Source organism: Poecilia mexicana, unplaced genomic scaffold (genome assembly GCF_051168715.1).
Source record: "Poecilia mexicana isolate PSO_F unplaced genomic scaffold, ASM5116871v1 scaffold_16, whole genome shotgun sequence".
Classification (NCBI taxonomy): Eukaryota; Metazoa; Chordata; class Actinopteri; order Cyprinodontiformes; family Poeciliidae; genus Poecilia; species Poecilia mexicana.
In genome coordinates this window covers 10375574-10397629 of record NW_028263385.1, presented here as the reverse complement: position 1 = coordinate 10397629, position 22056 = coordinate 10375574, and the positions used below count along the sequence as shown (strand labels likewise).

Genomic DNA, 22056 nt, shown 5'->3' with positions numbered 1-22056 from the left:
TTATGACAGTTGTGAATAAATAAATAAAAAAAAGTAAAATAGTACAAACCCAGAAGTAGTGCTTTTTTTTCAGATACTGCAGCCTTTTTATTAACTCAAACCAGTCGCACCATTTTTCTCTGGCATCTTTAAGACATTGCACTTATTTTTCTGTGAACCTCAGAGGTGGATGTGCGTGTAAATCCCACAAGCTCAGCAGTCACTGAAATTCTCCGACCAGCCTGTCTGGCAACAATGTTAAAAGTCACTTAAATCCCCTTTCTTCCTCATTCTGATGCTCAGTTTTGAACTTCAGCAACTCGTCTCCACCGCATTTAGACACCCGACTGTTTTGAGTCGATGTGATATGACTGGCTGATTTGCTGCTTGTGTCAATATGCAACTGAACAAGAGTAACAGCGGTGACAACCAAATATGCAGTATATATATAAATATTGCATTTCCTTAATAAAAAAAAAGAATATATAAAGAAAAACATTTCATATCCCCACAATCACTGACATAAATAGATATCATGGTTTTGTTTATTCATGGCATTGAATTGTTAATGAGAATTAATTCAATGTTGGCTTTATTCTTGCTTCTACACCGTTTCCAAACTATAAAATCGCATCCAATTTTTAAACTTTGTGTTCTCCTGTAGAGCTGAGGTGATTTCAAATTAATTTTAGTTGAGGGTTTTAGTAGACGTCTCGCAGTATTAAAATATTTTCACTGCTGTCTTTGGAGGTCCTTCAGCATTGGTGTTATTCACACTTGAGTAGCGAATGTTTGCCACTTGATGCACACAAAAAAACAGAATCCACTGATACAAAAATAAAAAATGCCCTATTTTGCTACACGGTACTTGAGTTGTTTCCCTTTAATTTCTATCTCCAGAGGGATCCGTAAACATTTACTATACTTGTGGCTGTCAGAGTGAATCACAGCAAATCAGTGCACTGGGGCAACATGAGCAAATTTGCATGCAAATTGCCCCAGAGAAGGTCGACACATAAGGTTCTGAGGTTTACCGTGTTGTTTTTCACAACAAAATGTCTTGCAATTTCATTTGAATTGTTTAGGCCATAAACAACAGCCTTCGCTCCAAAGACAGTCGGCACAGGATATTATACAAAGGACTTCATTTGTAAAACTGCAGCAAACTTTTCATAAATCACCGCTTTCGTCTGGAACCGGCAGGCAACGCTCCAAGCTATTCTAGTACAGGTACTCAAATGCACTCCATCTTCACTCATTACAGTGCTAGTATACCGTGAAGTGTCTCCGATAGTGAGCAGCAGGACTTTTCATCAGAGGTGACGTAAAAGTGGGAGCCGGGGATTGGGAGACGGATGGAGCCGTGATTCAAACGCACGCTCTGCACCTCCACGACGAGACGAAGGAGGAAGATTCATCTGAACAAGTGCTCTGTGTACACAAGCACCATGAATAATTATCACTATGCACACACAGTGAGCAGAAATACACTCTGGCTGCAGACAGCTCTGTGATTCAGAGGAGCTTCAGAATAAATAGGTGGTTTGTGGACTGACTTCTTGTCTGCATGCTTGAGGAGATTTTTTTTTTGTGCAGAAAATGAAAAGAATATCATGTTTGGCAGGTTGAATTCCCATTGGAAAGAGCTAAATGAAATATTTTTGCAAGTGCAAATCTCTTGTGAATAGGAGAGACGAGAGACTCCACTGTCATGACAGTAATTCCTTGAAATCCATAGCACCTATATGGAGACACCAGTAACAAAAGTCTTTATTAAAAACAGATATCTCAAAAACCCAAAGCAATGTACAAGCCCCCCCACAAAAAGTAACAAAAAAATAAAGCACCTGTCACATTACAAACTGTATGATCTGGTTATGAGCGTCATTTATGAGGCTCATCGTACATTATAAGGCAGTGATTAAGTGAATACTTTGCATATCAGTGATGTTTCTTTAAAATTAAGATATTAACGTCCTTTGGACTAAATTTTACTTTCAATCTTTTGCAAAGCCAGTGAAAAATTATTTTTTTAAAAATACAAGAAACCTTTGGCCTTGTGTTTTTTGGTCTTCTGATCTGTAAATCTAGTCCAACTGAGATACAGTAGGGGTAAAACATTTTTTAAAGTAGGGAAAATGTAGTAATCATGAGCAGCCACCATCTTACCTGCATTGAAAAGCTCAGCCAGCTCAATAACACATCTTATCCATCAGCACTATTTTATAAACTTCTACATTATCTTCACTATGTAAATAGCAGAAGGTATTTACATTGTTGCATGTCAGTCTGCAGTCTGTTAATAATTCTCTATTTAACACTGGTGTTACTAAACCATGCAATATTAAAATCCATCCAATTACATTTTTATCATGCAGCTTCTCTGGCCAAATACAGAGTTGGTGTAAATAAGCACATAGTTTTTTTTGGGGGGGGGCGGGGGGGTTGTAAACAGTCATCTTGCATTAGGTTTTGTTCCTGATCCAGCCATGAGGTATTTAGGAAAATGATTTTTTTCTGAACAGTTACGACCGAATAATCCATTAAAATTTGTGCCATGTTTAAGCTTGGAAGCCCAGTAGATCCATAGTGCAGTAAAACAGAACGTTAAATGTCATCAGTGTTATAGGGTCCACATAAGCATTGTGCATGCCCCACTTAACTCACTCATCAGTGGTGTTTACAATATCGCAACAAACATTTGTTTGACTACGACACATTTAGCCAAAATTGTGGTTTCTGCAGGATACACACATATGAGGCTGGTTTTAAAAATATGTCAAAAAACATAGCCATACAGCTTCCTAGGGGTTTTAATCCACACCTTGGATCTAATAGAGAATTACTAACACAAAGGTGATGAAAGTGAGCATAGCATTCACCATCATGGCTATACAATTTGTTTAAGATCCTCTTTAATTTGTGGTCTACTGTGATTAGCTGTGTCATTGAGTCTCTTCTGAGAACTAATGCCAGTCTGAGACAATTCAGACAGCCGTCAACAGCAGGTAAAATACTGACTGCTCCTGACTACTTGAGAGAGCTCACTTCCTCAATAGCAAAACAACACATTTGAGTACTTTCTGCAAATAAACTGGAGCTGCAGCTTTAGACATGCACGCCGCAGTGTACAGGTGGTATTATTCCAAATTGTCAATCCACAAAGACACCATTTAGCTTAGAAAATATAGCCATTATAAATCAATAAATACATAAACAGTAAAAGAAAAATATGTGCATGACCCAGTAAAATGTCAACTCTGCTTTTTCAGCAGAAACGCATGACAGTTTCAGGTCTTTGTGCTGACCTCATTCATGGTTCAGTGCGATTATTTTACGAGCCATTTAAGTCACATAAAAGCATTTAATTAATAAGCGCCCATCCGTTCACGAGATCCCCCTTCTTGTGAAGCTGAGCGTTATTTCCGAGCACCAGTGAGGCGAATCCTCTTAATTGAGAAGTGTCAGAAGAGGCATCCGCCAACAGAAGGCACAAAATAAATAGCTCAGTGCGAGTCAAGACCACCCCTACTGCTAATTTCTTCTTTCATAACTGTCACCACCACCGGCAGCCGAGTCCATCTTGCGCCGGGGTCCCTTTTCCATTTACCGCCTGTCACTGCTAGCTCAGGTGTTCACAGATATTCATGCAAGTGCTTCTCGTGCAATTTATCACAGGTGTGTTGTTTAGTTGTGTTGATGAATGGATGGTGGGATGCGAACATGGTCAGAAGCCATTGATCATTAAACTTTTCTTTGAGCAGGCTCTGGGCAAATTTTGATATACGAGCAGCAAGTTGGGAGTCAAAACAGAAACAAAACATCCGGGTCCGTGGAACAGTGAGCTACCCTGTTAGTGCTGCTTTTTAGTTAGAACTTAAGCATCGCTCAGATAATCTGATTTCGTAAATTCTCAAAGGTTGCATATTTCTTTTAAAGGAAATACTGAAAGCTTAATATCCCCATGGGTGATGTGTTCACTCCTTCTGCAGGAAATCTGAGTTTGCACCGACTTTCAGAGAATGACAGCCTTTTTGGAAAGCAGACTCTGCGGAGTCGGTCCTGCTTGGCGGAATATTAGATCACGTCTGTCAGCTGTTTGTTTGTGACAGCGCATGCGGGATAGCTGTAGAGCCTCGTCTTCTGACATCTGTCATCATCTTGGTCTTCCTCTGTGGGCTTGTTGCTGGAAAGACACAACAAGGCCCTCATTGGCAACATGTCATGCAGAGGAGGCAGCAGTCACACAGCTACTATGATAAACTAGTCTCAAAAACACAAAGGAGTAAGGACAGTTTTTTAGGTGTGAAGACGATAGTGAAAAGACATATAGGGCCTTGCAAAAGTATTCATACTGTATTCTACAGTATTTTTGTACATTTTGTCACATTACAACCAAACATTTCAGTGTTTTATTGAGCAGTGCATAAATAAGAGAAAAAAAATCATGTTTCATGTCAAGATGTTTTACAAATAAAATTCTGAAAAGTGTAGTGCCACCTTTAATACCTGTAAAAAAATGTCAGAAAAAAAAACAAATAAATCAAAAAATAAACATAAAAGAAACATAGTGAGAGACTGCACAAGATGAAACTGGGGAAGAGATTCAGCTCCCAGCAGATTAGATCAAAGCATACTCATATGTTGGAAGGGTCTAGTCAAAGTCCAGATCTAAATATTATTGAAAATCAGTGGCAAGAACATTTTGTTCACACATAGATGATCTCAGTCATATCTGACAGACTATCTGTTTGTGTGAACAAAAGTTATTTTGCAAAGGAGAAGAGGGAAAATGTTTTGTCTGTTAATGTACAAAGCTGGCTGAGACATAGCCCAAATGGGTACATGCCAAACCTTTCATTTGTAAAATATTAACAAAATCACAAGTTTTTGTTCATAGTTTACAACTATAGCTGCATTGTGTTGATCTACTGCAAAACATACATATACAATAAACTGAAGTTTGTGATTAGAATGTGACAAAATTGACATGTAAAAGATTAATACTTTGCAAAGCACTGCAAGCTTACAGATGATTTCATATATGCAGAAAAAGATAAACAGAATAGAGAAAAACACAAACTGCTGGGAAGAATGAAAATGAGCTAATAATACCTCACAAACACAGCAAGCATTTGCTATAGGTGCACGTCTGAGAGAGGACCACATGCTGGAGAAAATAATACGATCATTAACCACATGGCATCTGCTGCCTGCCATCTTTATGGATACTCACCTGCCACGCAGCGACATTGGCGGGGCGCCTGTGGTCGTGAGCGTGCACATGGCCGTGCCGGTGTGCGCCTGCCTGCGCGTGGCCAGGATGATGGTGATGGTTGCGAGGCATCGTGGTGGTGTGGCGAGGCGCACCGTGCTGCCGCTGAGCTGCTGGCACGTTCTGTCTGAGGGGCTGTGGAACCCTTGTTGGGGATTTGTGTTGGGTGTGTGTCTTGGGAAGGGCTTGAAACTGTGCCAGAGGGATAGGAGGAGGAGGTGGAGGTGGCTGTTGACCTCCAGCAGCAGGAGCTTGAGTCTGCCCTGTGCCAGAGTGGATCAGGGCAGCCTGAGTTTGCTCTCTCTGATTTTTAAATACTTGAGCCCTCTCAGTGTGGGCTCTCACTGCAGCCTGGGTTAGGTTACTGGGATTGTGCTGGGCAGGAGGCACTGGGACTGGATCGGCGCCCCCCTGACGCGGCTGGATGGCACCAGGCGTGACGGGCTGTGTCTGACCTCGCCGTGTTTGGGCTGGTGCAGCTATGTTTTGTTGTGCTGTGTGGGGCTGCTGAAGGTGATTAGGATCAGCCAAAGCTCTCGTATCTGTGCCCTGCGGTGGAGCAAGTCCCTGTTGCGCGGCGGGTCCTCGCAACACAGCAGCGTGGCCGGCAGAGGCCTGCTGGCTCATGAGAGGCGATGCCTGGGGGTTATTGCTGTGAGTAGTTTCCTGCCTGAGGGCAGTCTGGCTACCTCTGATGTCTCGTGGAGACCTTTCCCTGTCTGCACGGGGGTTTCTCTGTGTGTGGTGTGAGCGCTCGGGGAGCGTAACATTATTAGCATTTGGAGGACGATCAGCAGCATGATAGGTCTGTGTCCGACTGTCCTCTGAGGGGGGATCGCGCCTCGGAGGAGTTCTACGCCGCGTATCGGCTTGGCTCTGAGGCGGCAATCTGTTTAGTGTCCGTCCCTCTCGTATGGGAGGACGGACGGTGTACTCTGCACTGTAATCTGAATCAGCTTCAGGTTGCATTTGTGCTCTTTGGGGCATCCCGCTGGGGTACGCTGGCGTTCCTCTGAGAAGGTCCCATGGGGTCTGTCTCTGCCTGGACCTCGGTGTTGACTCGTGTTGTCTTGACTCTCTGTCTGGTCTTCTATGAGGCTCTGGCTCCTGCTGATAGGTCTGTGTGTTTTCATTTCGTTGGGAAGTCTGATTGTTATTAAAATGTGTGTATCCAGTTGGAATAAGTCCAGCTTCATCTTGAAAAGTCGGATTAACATGACCATTTAGTCTGTGGTTACTTGGATAGGATCGTCCTCCTTGTGTTGCAGCATCTAACCGCCTCGTGTCTCTGAAGTTGTTTTGCGTTTGTGGAACACCATTAAAGCCTTGATTACTTGGAGGCGAAGAACTTTCTTGCAGAGCCTGTTGGCCATTGCCTGGATAGGAGTTGAGGTTGACATTAATAGTGGGTATCTGAGCATTGTTGTTTGGATTATTAGAGTTTGGCAGTGCATTGAGGCTGACTTGAACTGCTGGAGGCTGATTGCCACCCTGCCCAGGTATAGCCTGAATCAGGACGTTTGGATTTTGCTGTTGCTGCTGCTGCATGTTCGAAGCCGTGTTTACATTCTGAGAATCCATGTGTGTGAAAGCTGGATTGTCAAAGCCATCGTTTGGGTATGAGGTAAGATTTTGCGGAAGTTGATTTGTGCGAGTGCGGCTATTATTTTGCTGAACGTCAAAGTCGCGCTGCCTGTTCAGAGTCTGCGCCTGTGGGCTTGCCTGGGTTTCAAGGTTGTTGGTGATTAAGCGCTCAGGTTGGCTTGCTTGCCTGTTCGTCTGATGGAGCGGAGGCTGGAGACCTTGGTCCAAATTCCATACACCATTAATTTGAGGATCTGGAGGCTTGAAGTGAGCAGGTGATAAATGAGGGCATGGAAGAGAGAGCAAAAGAAAGATAGGGTCTATTTGTGAAGGGGCCTTCAGCGGCATCGTCACGACAGAGTAAAGACAAAATCAATAGTGAATCATGTGTAAACTTTGTGGTGGCTTACAAGAGGTCTTTGAATTGGATCCGTCTTCGGAGCAAACACAGCATTTCTTTGTCGTTCCCGTACTGTAATAACAAAAGAATAAATTGACATCTCAGGGCAAGAAAATTACTGTCACATTAGAAATGAGCATAAAAAATTTTTACGACGCCTGTTTGACCACAGACTTACCTCTTCTCCTTCGCACAAAAACAACAAGGAACAAAATAAGAAGCACAATGATTAGGAGGCCCAGGAAAGCGCCGATCACAATCCCTGCAACTTCCCCTCCATCAAAACAAACATCTGAAACAGAGAGAAGGGAGTCGTAGAGGGTAAATTAATAAAAGTAATGATTCTAGAGCTCAGACAGACAAGAGAGAAGATGGAAGGAGGAAAGAACAAAGGGATGAGAAAGTAACTACAGGAAGGAAGTGACAATAGAAAAGACCCAAAAGGAAAGGAAAGAGCTGAGTCACTGAACGACTTTGACCACAATCTCACTAGATCAATCTCCCAGGATGCTCCCTGTCCCTCTCCTGTCGCGAAGACGGATACAGCAGCAACTCCTAAAACCAACCGAGACCATCATCGGTCACAGAGGCAAGCATTCACCATGACTCACCCACAACTGCCAAGTTGTAGCTCTGCGTCGACGTGCCCCTGGTGACGCTGTTTGTGGCCGTGCACACGTACCGGCCGCTCTCATTAGTCGAGAAGGTCTGGAGACTGAGCACCCCGCTGTCTTGTGCCCCGGATGAGACGGGCTGTCCATCACTTTCCCATGAGAACGTGGCAGGGGGCAGAGAGGTAGACGTGCAGGTGAGACGCACCACCTGGCCCACCAACACGTCCCCTCCACCGACACATTTTTTTGGGGAGTCGACAGTCAGGACGGGGGTGTCGGGTCCATCTGGCCGGTTATGATCACAAAACATGTATTACCAAACATGACATAATTCAAAGACCACATGACATTTTAAAAAGCGGCGACTGACAAATGATATGTTCTGCTGAAGGGGGAATTACTGTGTAAGTTAAGGCCTTTAGTTACCTCATTAGTCTGAACCACTGCAGTTAACCCTCTTTGATCTTTTTCAGCTAATGAGCGAGAGATGGGCGCTCTGTGTTTTGTTTCAGAATTTAAAAACTGTATTTTCTCTGGGATTTAAGGTGAACATTTCCATAAAAAAAAATAAAAAATAAAAAAATTCACATTGCTTAAGGAAAGGAACCAAGACAGAAGACGCTATTTGGGGGTTTTTTGTTGCTAAAAACAGTCAGGTCCTATGCGTGTTGTGTGCTCAAAAATTTTTCAAATCCTGTCATGTTTTCCACTGTCTGACATGCCTCAGATTCATCTTAAAAGAAAAGTATTTTTCATTATAAGTCTGTGAGCAGCTGTCCACAATTTCAAGGCGAAAACAGGTGTTTAAATCTTTCTGAAGGCGTTCACTTCCTTTTGTTTCAGATCTCCCAGACATACTTCAACTTGATGTGTAGTCTACAAACTGAGCATAACAAATACATTTTGCACAATGCAGGGTGAATGGTAGCCATGAAGTAGGTCGAACCAACAGTAGGACCAGAGTATGTCAAAATATGTTATAAAAGTCACATCTATCTAGCGAGAAGAACTATTTTTTTTATTACTAAAACATGTATTAGACAAGCCTGTTATCAGTAAGGCTGGGAGCTTATTTTCTTAAAGAATATTTTACAAAAAAAAAACTATTTGCATGTTTACATTTCTCATGTTTTCATTTGGTGAATTCAGCAATGGCCTACATGGTAGCACACTTTAAACCTTTTCCACTCTTTATCACAACAGAACCACAAACTTTAACACATTATCTCGGGATCTTATGTGATAGAAAGTGGTGCACTGTGAAATGAAATGAAATTGAAAAATATATAAAATCATATAAAATCCATAAAAAAATACTTTGCTCTAAATCACCGCATTTAACTTTATGTTTATGGTTGTTTTTGTGATGGAAGGTGAACTTCAAATCTGAAGCTACATGTAGCCGCTAACAGGCTTTCCTCCAGGACTGAACTGCACTTAGCTACAAGAAATTATGTTTTATTGGTGCATGTACTATTATGAGCAATGCTCAATTCTCACTGCATGTACCACCTTGCATATAAAAGGTTCATTGTGGTTGACCAAACCACCTTCTTCCACACTGTGTGTTTTATTCACGTAAAACAACCTAAAGCAGAACTTCAATCAGAATCCACAGATGACATGAGATCTGCCTTGATGTCAAATGTCTTTCTATCTAAGGAGTCACTAACCAGCTAAAGGACATTTTTCACAATTTCGCTGTTAAATTATAGACTGACCAATTGCTTAAAAAAATAAAACAAGAAATGAATTGAGGTTGAAAATTATCATTAGTTGCACTTGAAGATTTATAAGCTATAATCAGGCAGCAGGAAAGCAAAAGGCTCAGTGATCAGTTAAATCACATATTTTTGCTGCAACCAATTCCTCTCAAGGATTTTTTTTTTTTTTTTTTGCACCGCATGGTAAAATAAAGACACTCAATTTTTATTTGCCTTTCATCTACCAGACCCGAAATGTTTTGAGCCTTTTCCCTTTTTTTTCTATTAGTTAAAGGGACCATTTTTCTGATCTAAAAGGACAATGATGCATTGCATAAGAATGGCAGTGAGATATTCTGCTGCAAGAGCATCGTATCAGAATTAATGATGTGATCAGGACAAAGCCAGAAGCAACACTGTGAGCTTCTGGAAGGATGTCTTGTGCAATCCGGGCGTAATTCAGCACGCAGCGTGCAGTGCAATGTGGATAGGGAGATAAGCCTCCGCCATTTGTTGTGGTCACAGCAGATTAGCCGCCTCTTGTCTTGGTCAGTGTAAACTCACAGTAGACAGTGAGGCTCTTTGTGGAAGTCTGGGCGCTGACATTGTTGCTGGCGGTGCAAGAGTACTCCCCGGCATCATCACGTCTGGCTGGGTTGATTACTAAAAAGCCACCGGAGATGGTGATTCTGGAATCGGGTGTGATGGCCGTGCCATCTTTCTTCCACTGGGCCGTAACTTCAGTCCCACCGGTCCACGTGCAACTCAGAGACACGTTTTTCTGCTCCACTGCCGCTGAAGGGACAGTCAGACTTACCCCAGCTACCGGGTCTGCAAACAGAACACAAACATTTTACCTAAGAGCTCAACACAACAGAACAGTAAATGCAGATTTGCAGCCTGAGAGCACACTACAAAAGTTGGAGCTATGGAACAATAGGGAGCAGTTTGCCATTTCTGCAGAGGATAATTTGTTGTAATCAAAGCAAGAAAGGGCTGAGAAGGGACAGCATTTAGCTAGAAGCACAGATGGTGAATAAGAGGGCAAACGATGCGGGTGGTAGCCAAGATGCCTCCTGGCAGTCTGCCTAAGTTAAATAATTGGACGGGGACAAGAGGGGGCGTATGGATAGAGGACGGAGCACCGAGAGTAGAGGAACCGCGGCAGCAACAGCAAACAAACAAAAACATTAGAGGCACTACTAAACAGCCCTAATTACTTTCTCGGAGCATCCGCACAAGTGTGACTCAGCAGGAGCATTTCATATTTCAGGATTTAAGCAGCCTCTGATTCCAAAGAGCATCGAGTGAGCAAGCAGGATGTTCAGAGTCCGAATCAAGGACAGGTTTGGAAAAACGTGACCTTTCAGCAAAAACAGACCAGTGCTTCAGATAATGCGGTCACCCGTCCATCCTAGTATTGCTGAGAGGGGAGTGTGAGACTGTGCGTCATCCTTCCAGTGTGGGGTGGAAATAAAGAGACACTCAGCTGTTCAGGCTCCATTACAGTACTGAATATAAATGAATGCAAATACATATCTACTGTCTCTATGTGCAGCACTGCTTTTAGATGATATTAGACATCTAAGAGCATGGGTTCTGCATATCAAATGGGTTCTAATTGGCATAAAGCCTGTAGCTACTCGCTTCCTCCTCTCCTCCTTTTTCATAACTCTTACCTGACTGTCTGTGGGTCACTAATTTCATTACACCTCCCAGATTAATTCACACCCCCTCAAAGTCTCCATCTTCTTTCTTTGCTCCCTCATACACTTTCTCACACACACCTCCCCTTCTTTACTTGTGTTCAGACCCACTTCTTCATTTCTTACCAAACACCTTCAGCTCCACGGATTGGGAGTTTTTCACCAGGCCTGTGGAAGAGGTGGGCACCACCTCCACTGTGTAGAACCCTGCATCGTTCAGCTGAGCAGCTCCGATTCGAAGTTGGGTGGCACTGATGGAGAGTCTGCCTCGGAACTGAGGTACGCTGTTGTCAGAAGTGCCAGATTGGGTCCACAAAGCCAGAGTGTCTCCGGTTTGGTACGCCCATGACATGGAGAAGACAGCAGCGTCAACCTTCACTGTGAACACGATCTCACTGCCTGTTTGGACCTGCACCAGAGCTGGGATGAAGTTGATTGGCACCGGGTTCTGTGCCAGGACTTTGGCAGAAAGGAGAACTAAAAGAAAAATAAAGGAGTATTATTAAAAAAAAAAAAAACTATGCAAAGTAGGGGTAAATAATAAAACCACCACCAGGTGGAGCTACATCAGAAGTATTACTGTATGGCGTAGAAACTGATGGATACATAAAGGTCACTCAGCCTTTAAAAGGACCTATTAAAAGGTACCAAAGCCAGTCTTTTGCATGATTTGAGAGACATATAAACCGTTTCACCATTAAAGTTCTATTTGTAACAACAAATACTTAAATTCCTAGAGTTATCAACATAAAAATCAATAATCCATTTTTAAACATTTGCATTTAATTTAACAATAATTGCCTAAGGTACCTATAACTTTGGAAGTGGTCTGTTAGACGAGCAAAATTGATACCTTATTCAGTGGGGATTATTTCTCCTACTGAACATCTAAATGATAGGTTTTAAAGAATACTGACTGATTATCCGTCTGAAATGACAAAAATAATGCTTTCAAAGCTTTTTACTCATCTTCACAAGCAGTAGGTCTGACTCCATTTGAGGTATAAATAAAATGTCATCATAACACTCCTGTGGTTTTAAAGTCCTTTCAATGAAATGCAGGAGAAAGTGTCACATCCTCCAGAGTTTTCTCTGGCTGTTTGAGGCGTGATGCAGCACTGCCTCTTATCCCACCTTGAGTTGCTCACTGTTGGTTAGCTGACTGAGAAAGCAGCAAAACATTTCTCTCACAGGAAACACAGCATGCTTTATTTACTAAGCTGTCAAAAAACTAGCAGCTGACTGCAGAGTAGCTACAAAGCAGATAGTCAGCTAATTAACCATCTAATACCAGCGTGGTGGCCTGTGTTAGTCTGTAAAAGGAGAAGAGCAAAAAGGTAAACATCAAGGTAATTTTATTTACATAGCACATTTTCAGCAACGAGGCAATACAAAGTGCTTTACAGGAATTAAAAGGAAATACAAACAAAATAACAAACCAAAGGAAAGAGCAAAAGAAGAAAAAGCTAATAATGTTGATCCAAAGTAAATAAACTAGATACTCCTATTCAGGGTTGCTAGATAAGTATAAGAAATATCCTCTGGTCTAATTCCTTTTCTGGTTTGAAAGAATAGGAGTCTAAAAAGTAGTTGCTAAGGTAAGATATAGATATAAAAAGGTAAGCTACTACTGAAGTGTTTATATTTTTATTACATCTATTCCTCTAAATCAACATAGCAAATAGATATTACAGAAAACATAACTGTATTAAGATGGTGTGCAGAAACAGGAATATGGTTGCTTTTCTGTTTTAAATAAAAGCAATAAGATTATGCTTTAAATTTTGGGTTAAGTATTGCATAAAAATATATTTTTACATTTCTAATACAACTTGAACATATCTTTTTACTATGCTGAAGAGTCACAGTTTGGGTTGTGAAAGCTTTAGACCAAGGGTGTCAAACTCAATTTCACCGAGGGCCACTTCAGCATATTGGCCCCCCTCAACGGGCCACATTGACAGTACAAATCAGGAGTGCATACCTGCTAAAACACACCCCAGACAAAAGGTTGACTTCCCTCATTCAGTTCTGTAGAGGCTTATAATGAGTAAATGGTCCAGGTGTGTTAGAGAAGGAATGCATCTAAAGCTGCAGATGGTAGCTCTGGAAAACTAGACTTGGGCAGCCCTAGCATACATGTATAAAAATACAATGTTAAAAAAAAGCACCACCTCATATTGTTAAATAACTGATTTTATGTATTGAAGTTTTAAATATTGCATTTGAGTTTCCATGGCCTATAAAATACTGGGGGTCCACATGTGGCCCCCAGGCCTTGAGTTTGACACATTTGCATTACGCCATTGAACTGCCAATTGGTAATTGAAGTAAAGTAGCTTCGATTTCAAAGAAGCCTACATTGAAGTCGATTGGAAAATGAACCATCATGAAAGGGGAAGGCTCTTGTTGTCTCACTGCACCCCAAGAGATGCATAACCTACAAAAACCGTTTCTGTCTGGTTTCGAACCAGAAACCTTTTGCGTGTAAAGCAAACATGATAACCACTACACTACAGGAACTGAACTTCTCTGCTTTGTTTCAGTTTGAGGTTCCAAAGTTGAAGATGTTAGATGCAACGCATGAAATTTTCAACTGAGGCTTGAACTCAGATGCCTGGATTCAGAGTACAGACCATGACATCACAGAAACCTTGTTGACCTTTAGTAAATACTTGTGATGTATAGAACATGCAAAATCTGTTGCTGTCTGGTTTCGAACCAGCGACCTTTTGCGTGTGAAGCAAATGCAATAACCACTACACTACAGAAACTCATACACTTTCCAGTGTTCCTGGTAAATGATCCACATTTTGTTAGAGACTAATGTCAACGATGGGCATGGAACGATGTCAAATACTTACAGATCCTCTCAGAGAGCACAGTAACTTGGTGAACAAACTGTCAGACTTATAATTGTGCCCAATTTCACATTACAGTCCATAAACTAAGCCTGGGATCAAAAAATTTTATTTAAGATGCCATTAGCAGAGACAAATGGTTCTGCAGAGACTTGACTAAATGGCTATAAAATAAAACCAATACTTACAAATAAAAAATGGTTCAGAAATAAAATTAACACATTAAAATTAAAAATATCTGTGAAATACAATCAACACTTCAAAAATAATGGTTCAAAAATACAATCAACACTTAAAAATACAAAATCTCTGGAAAATAAAATATCATGTATGTTGTTTTGAAAAACATTGGAATATAAGCACTTTTATCAAATCTTCATTGCGGTAAGATCATGCAAGTTATTCTTAAATCCATGGAAACTCAACAGTTTGTAAGGTAGGTGAGTTGGCTCAGCAGGTTAGAGCACGGTGCTGGTAATGCTGAGGTCATCGGTTCAATCCCCGTATGGGGCAATTCATGTCTAAGGTCTTTCAGACAATCAACACTTCAAAATAAATAAGGGTTCAAAAATACAATCAACAATTCACCATAAATAAGGTATCAAAAATAAAATCAACACTTCAAAATAAAAAATGGTTCAAAAATAAAATCAGCACTTCAAAATAAAAAATGGTTAAATAAAATCAACATCTCAAAATTAAAATTGGTTCAAAAATAAAATCAACACTTCAAAATGGTTCTACAGAGTCATGGCTAAAAAAATACAATCAATTTTTATTTTTTAAGCGCATTACAAACCTTTGGTTGAAATGACACATTAAATTCAAGTCTCAATTACAGACCAGAGAAAACTAAAGAGAATGCAACGTTGTGTTAATCCATTTGAGGACCCGGCAGTTTATCTTGAGGAAATAAATGACGATGCAAAAGTTAATTAGACTGTAACATGCGCAGTCCGCTGCTCAACCACTGCGGACTGTGAAGACTTAAAAACCGCTGGGAGTAACTCATCCAGCGGATTTAACAAATGGAGCCTTCTGGGTGCAAGTTACCCAGGAGGGCGGCGCTCTGGAGGAGCTGCAGACGTAAGATCTGTCCGTTTCAGAGAAGCGAAACCACGCAAAAAAAAAAAAAAAAAAAAAAAAAAATCCTGGTAAAAGCTCACACCGGACCGCACAGGGTAAAACACTCAAAGTTCAGTTGATCTGTTTGGATCAGACGGATCCAACTGACTAATGAATTAGCGCAGATTTTTCTGCAGATGGGAACCAGGAGGAAGTTGTTAAGACCCCAGCGCGTGAAGTGATGCTAATTTAAGTGAAGTCGCTTAATTGAATTTATTAAAAGTTATTGGGGCCTCAGTCAGTGGTTTTTGTCACTACGAGAAAAATGTTGATACATTTATCTGCTTAATCTGTAATGGGATCTGGATTCACGGTGAATATTAACTAAACCGCATAAAATGTGACTAAATAGCTGATGTTAATATGATTGTAATTTCACGGATAAAAATAGTACATGACCGATTTTTTTTTTATGTTGTTGGTCAAGATAACGGATAACAAAAGAAGTCTAGCACGACCTGCCGCCCTGACACCATCTCACACATCTTCATTCACAGTCTTACTTGTAAATTGTTTTTTCTTTTCTTGGACGTTTGGATGTTAGCTTGTCGATGTCTCAGTTTTATTCGCTGGGAAAATCAATAAGCAGCTTGAGGTGACTCTGCTGCTCTCTAGTGGGGAGAAGCCATAATGTTGGCTGGTAACAATCTGAATGTATTGTGGGAGATGTAGTTTGTAGTCAATTCGTGCTCAAAACCTATTTTAAGTCAATCATCGGCCTATAAAATGCTGGGGCGGGCCACATAAAATGACATGGCGGGCCACATGTGGCCCGCGGGCCTTGAGTTTGACACATGTGCTTTAGACACAAAGGTGTGCCATCTTTCCTTCCGCATTCTTTGACCATCTTGTTTGTTTGGATTGTAATTCACAGCTAAACAACTAGCTTCTATTTTTATACTTGTACCTTAAGCTGAGAACCATATGTTTCTACACTCCTTGGCAAGAAAATGGATAGATATTAGAATTGTCACCTATGCAGCAAATAATCGCTTTTCAAACATAATACGTTGCCCTTCTTCATATTTAATAGCAGAATTAAGATGCTATTAAATGAAGAAATCATGCTTCAACCACAAACATGTTGAAAGAAAGCTATAACCAGTTCAATTTCCTTACCACAAGCCATGTTGAGGACACTGTAAGCTTGTGACAAAAGTGTTCTGAACAGATAAGGACAAAATAAAAATTTCTGGCCTATGTGCGTCATGCAATGTGTGAAGAAGTAGTAGCACTGCAAATCACGCAGAACGCAACATTGCCACCCATTTGGCTCCACTTACATTATGTTGCTCGGTAGAGCACTTCAGTAACAATACTGGAGGTTAAAGGGCTTGAGTGCAATGAGTGCAATGTCAAGTGTTTTGTATGTGGATCAAAAGCTAAAACTTTCAAAGACAACTCCCGCAAAGTAAATGTACCAAGTTGAATTCACAGTGTGATCACAGTATTTTGAGCCACAGCCAATGTGGAATTTGATGCAAAAAATAAGCCTGAAAATTCTGCCAGGGCTTGAAAATGACTTTCACCACATGTTGATGCCAAATAGAGATGAAACAAACTTTACATGCATAGGAGTTGTGACAAAAAAAAAAAAAAAAACAGGCCTCTACAACCTGAAATGAGCTTCGGTACAAACTCAGTTTGCAAATTCATGCAGAGAGGAAAAACCCCAGAGAAGTTCACAGCAACTGGTGCAACAAAAGTAATGATACATCGACAAACCTGTCTGTATTTCACAGACAATATATGATGTCAGTACAAAGTAACACATTATTTTTTAGTGGAGAGAAAAAGAAGAAAACATAATCTGTGAAGTGCACAATACTTTTTAGGCTCCTTTCATACCACTCCAATGCAACCATTTTGCTTCAGAAGTCACCCAATTAGTAAGTCTTCCGGTCTTTAATCCTAAAATACGATATGAAACAGCATCATGCTGTTGGTATGCTTTTCTTCAGCAGACACAGCGCGGCTGAGTGAATGGACTGAGCTAAATGCAGGGTAATCCTGGTAGAAAGCCTGTTGGAGGCTGGAAAAGACTTGAAGCTTGGCCAGAAGTTCACCTTCTAGAACAAAGAGACTAAATATGCAGACAGAACTAAGCTGTGTCACAATCTTTGGCAAGACTGAAAAACTTCTCTTCTATTCAGTCTGTCTGAGATTGACCTATTTTTCAGTCACTTGAAGTGCAAAGGTGGTAGAGCGACGCATCCAAACCGTCTTCCCGCAGTAGCAGCAGAGAACCGACTCAGGGAAAATCAAAGGCATGCCATGTTTTAGATTTCAGTTTTAGTTAAAAACCATCTTTCCTTTTCCTTTAAATTGAAATTATGTACTTCTTTCTGTTGCTCCACTACATAAAGTCTCAGTAAACATATGCAAGTAAAAATGTGAAAAGGTTTAAGAGATATGAATCCTTTAGCGAGGTACTTTAAACACTTTGTAAATGTTTAGGGGATTATGTTTTGTGAAACAATAAACTGAATACATTTTATGTATCTTAAGGATTTATTGTTGTACGGTATTGCATGTTCAGGCTGGAAAGAGTCACCTGAACCAGTGGTGTCTTTTTACTGGCACATAAAACCATCTAAGTGACCTCTGTCCACTAAACTACATGATCGGTCTCACTGGACTTTTATTGCACAACCTTTAAAGAAGGAGAAAAAAAAACAGCAAACCTCAGTTACTTGACTTAAGAGTTATAAACAAAAGGGTTAAATGCTTCAACCTTTTGTTGCATTTTCAAAGTCTAATGAGTCATGAGAACAACACCCATGAGTGATGTGCAGTTTATTGCTGCGTTCAAGGGCTGTTGGAAATCTTTTCACAAATACTAAAAGACTGATTAAGAGTTGGGTAAAATTAAGGAAAAAAAAGTATATATCTTCATTTTCAATCTAACTTGAAATGCAACCCTTGGGTTGTAGGCCAGGTTGCCAACTGCTGTTGATGACAATAAAGCAGACTTTATATCACAGAAAGAAACAATTTGATATTTTGTTGCTGAGCTTCAGGTTTTTCTGTGTTGATCCAAAGAGAATGAAATTTTATCCCAACAATCGATCTCTCCAGCTTGAACAATTGTTTTTGTGTTTGTCCAAAGGTTTATATCTCTGATTCATCCAGAAAACCACGTGTCAGATGCACAGCAGAGACTTAGAAGGAAAATTCAATTTTGTAGACATTTCTGGTTGGATGGCTGTTTTGTGGGATCTTTAGACAACAGCCAAATGTGTATTTAATAATTTGAAAATGTTGCTAATGATTACTTCAATTATTATCTGTCATGCATGAACAACATCCCTTAGCTAATGAACAAATTAAAATATAATTTACATTCCTAGAGATAATTTTCTTTGCTCATCTCACTGCAACAGTCACTTAAAAGGTGATATTTGTTTTGATATTATACTTTGTTTTTTTGTTGTTGTTTTTTTGCATTTTCTTGGTTCACAAACATGAAACACAGTGCAGTTAAAATATAACACTACTACTTTGGTTGAAAAAGAAAAGCCAGCTTGTTATCCTCCTAATAATTTCTCCCGATCGTTTCCCTAATCCGTACTAATGCACCACTTGTCTAAAAAATTTCAATACAATTAATTTTCTTAAGATGAGCTTGGCTTTAATTTAACGCACAAAACAGTCAAAGGGTCCCATTTGTTTTACACATTAGGGAGATAGAATTATTTCATGCATGTAGCAAGTGTTTTGGCACAATTCTGTAAACTTTAATTATTTCTTAACACCCATTTCTCATGCTGAATAATTATTTATAACTAAAAAGACATGTAAGGTGGCACAATTTTAACTTACAGGGCTTAGAGATGTAGCTGAAAAGTAGTTAGCTCTTTTTCTCTTTCAATTTTACATCACTTTGTTTTTTTTTATTGGGGGTTTCTCCGTTCAGTTCTCCTACAAATGGCCTGCCACTCCACTTATCGACCTCCTGCAGTATTTTTCCCCTCATTCATTCTCAACTCAGAGAAGGTACTGTACCCTTTCATTGCTCAAAACCATGGTTTGAGGTTTGGAGGTGTTTATTTTCATCCCAGCATGACTATCCACCATTTGACCGAGCCTTTGACAAGAGAACATGCTCTTGAAGTGGGCCAATTGGGTGTCAATTTTTATAAGAAATAGTATCAATCAGAGCAACATAAAAGTTGCAGGTCTGTAGGTGTCAAGGACTGGAGTACCTCTATTTGACTAAAATGTTCTCCAAATAGAATGAAGACCGTGTCTACCATCACAAACATAAAGTACAAGATCTAATTTATGCACCAAACCAACAATGTGAGATGAAGAGAAGAGAGTATAAGAGACCCCTGATCTCGAGTGATTGTGCAAAAAAAAAAAAAATAGTTAAAGGTCCTTCTCCAAGCCTTAAGAAATATAACTTATCTAAAAGTTAAATTATTACGGTGTGATTTTGCTTAAACAAATATGCCTTAATGTGGGATATTTTTCTCCCAACGAAAAAAATGTAAGTTAGAAAAAAAGTTTGTTTTATGTAAAACTTTCCATAGTAATAATTTACACTACTGCAATAAAATACTGAATTAGGTTAAAGCTTTTAGTACATCATTTCCAGGGAATACCTAGGAGAGCCAATCATTGTGAAAGTTGGGGAAAGTCAAGAGAAGTGTCATATATAGAACACTCCCTATATATGATTAATTGTCCTAGGCAACTTACCAGCAACTTACCAAGCACAAGTAGTAATTATTGTGTTTTAAAATGTCTGTACATCTTAAATTACCAATTGTTTCCCTGCAAATCGATGATGACTTATTTCTACGTTGAAAATGGATTTTAGAGCCAGTAATTGACCCCCTGAAGGCATCACGTCCATCACTGGTTGGTTCACAGACAAGAATGTAGCCGCGCAGGTTTGGGAGCCCGAACCGCGACTGTTTTATTTACGTGTCTGGAATATTTCAGCGGTCCAACCCTCACTTGTTCAGTGTATTTTTTTTTTTCCCACTGTAAACACTCTACCGAAACTACTCAGAGACTAGTATGGCTGTTTAATGGATACAACAGGAAGAAGAGAAGAAACCGATGCAGCAAATGATTTTTACCTGCCAGAGACAGACTGATGGAGAGCCAGCGTTTCATTTCGTCAGTCAGGCCAGTCTGTGGTCAAATAACAAACAAAACGACCTTAAATGCAAACGTTTGCGTTTTTAAAGGTTTAGCAGTCATTTGAACACAAAATGCATTTGGAGAAATCTAATCACAAATTCTGCTTTGTTTTCAACACAACACAAACAGCGTCTTTAAAATTTAGACGAGCCTATAAATGGCTGTATAACTCTTACCGAAATGCTTTCGTCCTTCTCTCATGTTGTTTTTACACCGATACGGCTTCAAATGTATTGCTTGCTTCCTAAGGTGACAACTTCCTGTGTCTACTTCACCTGTCACAGCCGAGTCACACCTGTGTCTTAAAGGGCCAGGACCCATTTACGTAACTGAAAGTAAAAGCATTCCTGGGAAACCCCTGCACTTAACAGACGGTGCGCTTACGTTTTACTCGCTATCAAAACGATTTTCAAATCATTTTCCATGAGGTTTCAATGTGAATTTGTTTTTATTATTTAGGAAAAACCTTTCTTCTCTTGATTCAAATATCTCAATGATCAGGTAACAAAAGAGAAATATCTGGAAATCCTTGCTGTTGAATTTTAAGTTACATCAACATGATTTCTGCTTTAATTGAGTGTTGACGGTTTTCAGACGGTTTTATTTCTGACTGATCATCCAGATTTGAACCATGGTATTTTTACTAACCAGGCCTATTTTGTTAAGACAACCTGTGATGCTGTTGTAGAAAGCTAAATTCAATCTTGGAGAAAGGATCCACAAAGCTGAATGTCTCATACTTTTTTACATAATTAGAAAACAAGATGTATGTGTTTTTATAAAAATAAATAAAAATTTCTGCTTCAAACTTTGAGTGTGCTTTGTTGTTTCTTATTCTCTGACTGACTGCCAAACCGACCACTCAAACATGAAGTGAAATAAAGCATGCTTGTAATTAAGAATGAACAATTCTAGATTAGAACAAAAACAGGTGTTGGTATTATCTCTCAAATCATTACATTCATTGACTTTATTAACTTTTATTATTTAATGTTTGTATTTAAATGTTTGACTGGACCTTTCCCACCTTCTCATTTGAAACCTATTGCAACTTTTACTGTTTTAGAAAATCTGTACAGACTAGTTGACCCAGCAACAAAAACATGTCTAGTTAGCCATAAGTTTTGTTTTATTTTGTTGTGTGCTTTCTCTGATATCGCTGATGCCATTGTAAGATGTAATGTAAGACTTTCTTTTATATTCTCTTACTAAATAGTTTCATAAGTTTCAGAGATGTTTCAGACTCTTGGCAAACTGCCTCCTGCATTAATAATCACTCTAGCATTATTTACACTTCCTCCATAGTTCACCGATTGAGTTAAGACAAATGATTAATAGCCCTCTTGGTCCATCCACACAAGCTTAGCATACTTTGACACCGACTTCAGGATGCTGATGTGAGCCGATGGCTATCACTTTGCACATGGCTGACATGCACCATAAATCATCCACTGACATTACTTGACAGAAGTAGCCACATGCGGTGTATCCATACATACGAGGAGAAGTACTGATGCCACAGTTTTATTTTTCATATCATTCAAGAAGACTCTACAGTTCATTATGGTCGAGTAGGGACACAAACAGAGCTTGCAATAAATGTTTTTTGGTCTTTACTGCACATCCTCACCCTGCGTGAACTCCGGCTCTAGTAT

At 39.9% G+C, this 22056-nt stretch overlaps 1 protein-coding gene across 1 annotated transcript; it reads right to left on the bottom strand.

The window, feature by feature from the left end:
- Positions 1–1725: 1725 nt before the first annotated feature.
- On the bottom strand, positions 1726–20681 carry LOC106916521 (uncharacterized). The gene is made up of 9 exons (XM_014984876.2): positions 20578–20681; positions 20338–20392; positions 11388–11738; positions 10120–10386; positions 7850–8137; positions 7417–7530; positions 7249–7310; positions 5216–7099; positions 1726–4165 (listed from the first exon to the last, which is right to left on the bottom strand). Exons 2-9 carry the CDS (start codon positions 20372–20374, stop codon positions 4136–4138), a joined length of 3033 nt encoding a protein of 1010 aa, XP_014840362.2. The 5' UTR covers positions 20375–20392; positions 20578–20681; the 3' UTR covers positions 1726–4135.
- Between the last annotated feature and the right edge of the window lie 1375 nt (positions 20682–22056).

What these genes read in the sequence shown, in the direction of transcription:
- LOC106916521 (XM_014984876.2), bottom strand. Translation starts at nt 20,374, where the DNA reads ATGAAACGCTGGCTCTCCATCAGTCTGTCTCTGGCAG. An exon ending in CATCAGTCTGTCTCTGGCAG is followed by an intron (nt 11,739 to 20,337) that starts GTAAAAATCATT and finishes TTTTTCTTTTAG; the next exon opens with TTCTCCTTTCTGCCAAAGTC. An exon ending in TTTTGTGCGAAGGAGAAGAG is followed by an intron (nt 7,311 to 7,416) that starts GTAAGTCTGTGG and finishes TTGTTATTACAG; the next exon opens with TACGGGAACGACAAAGAAAT.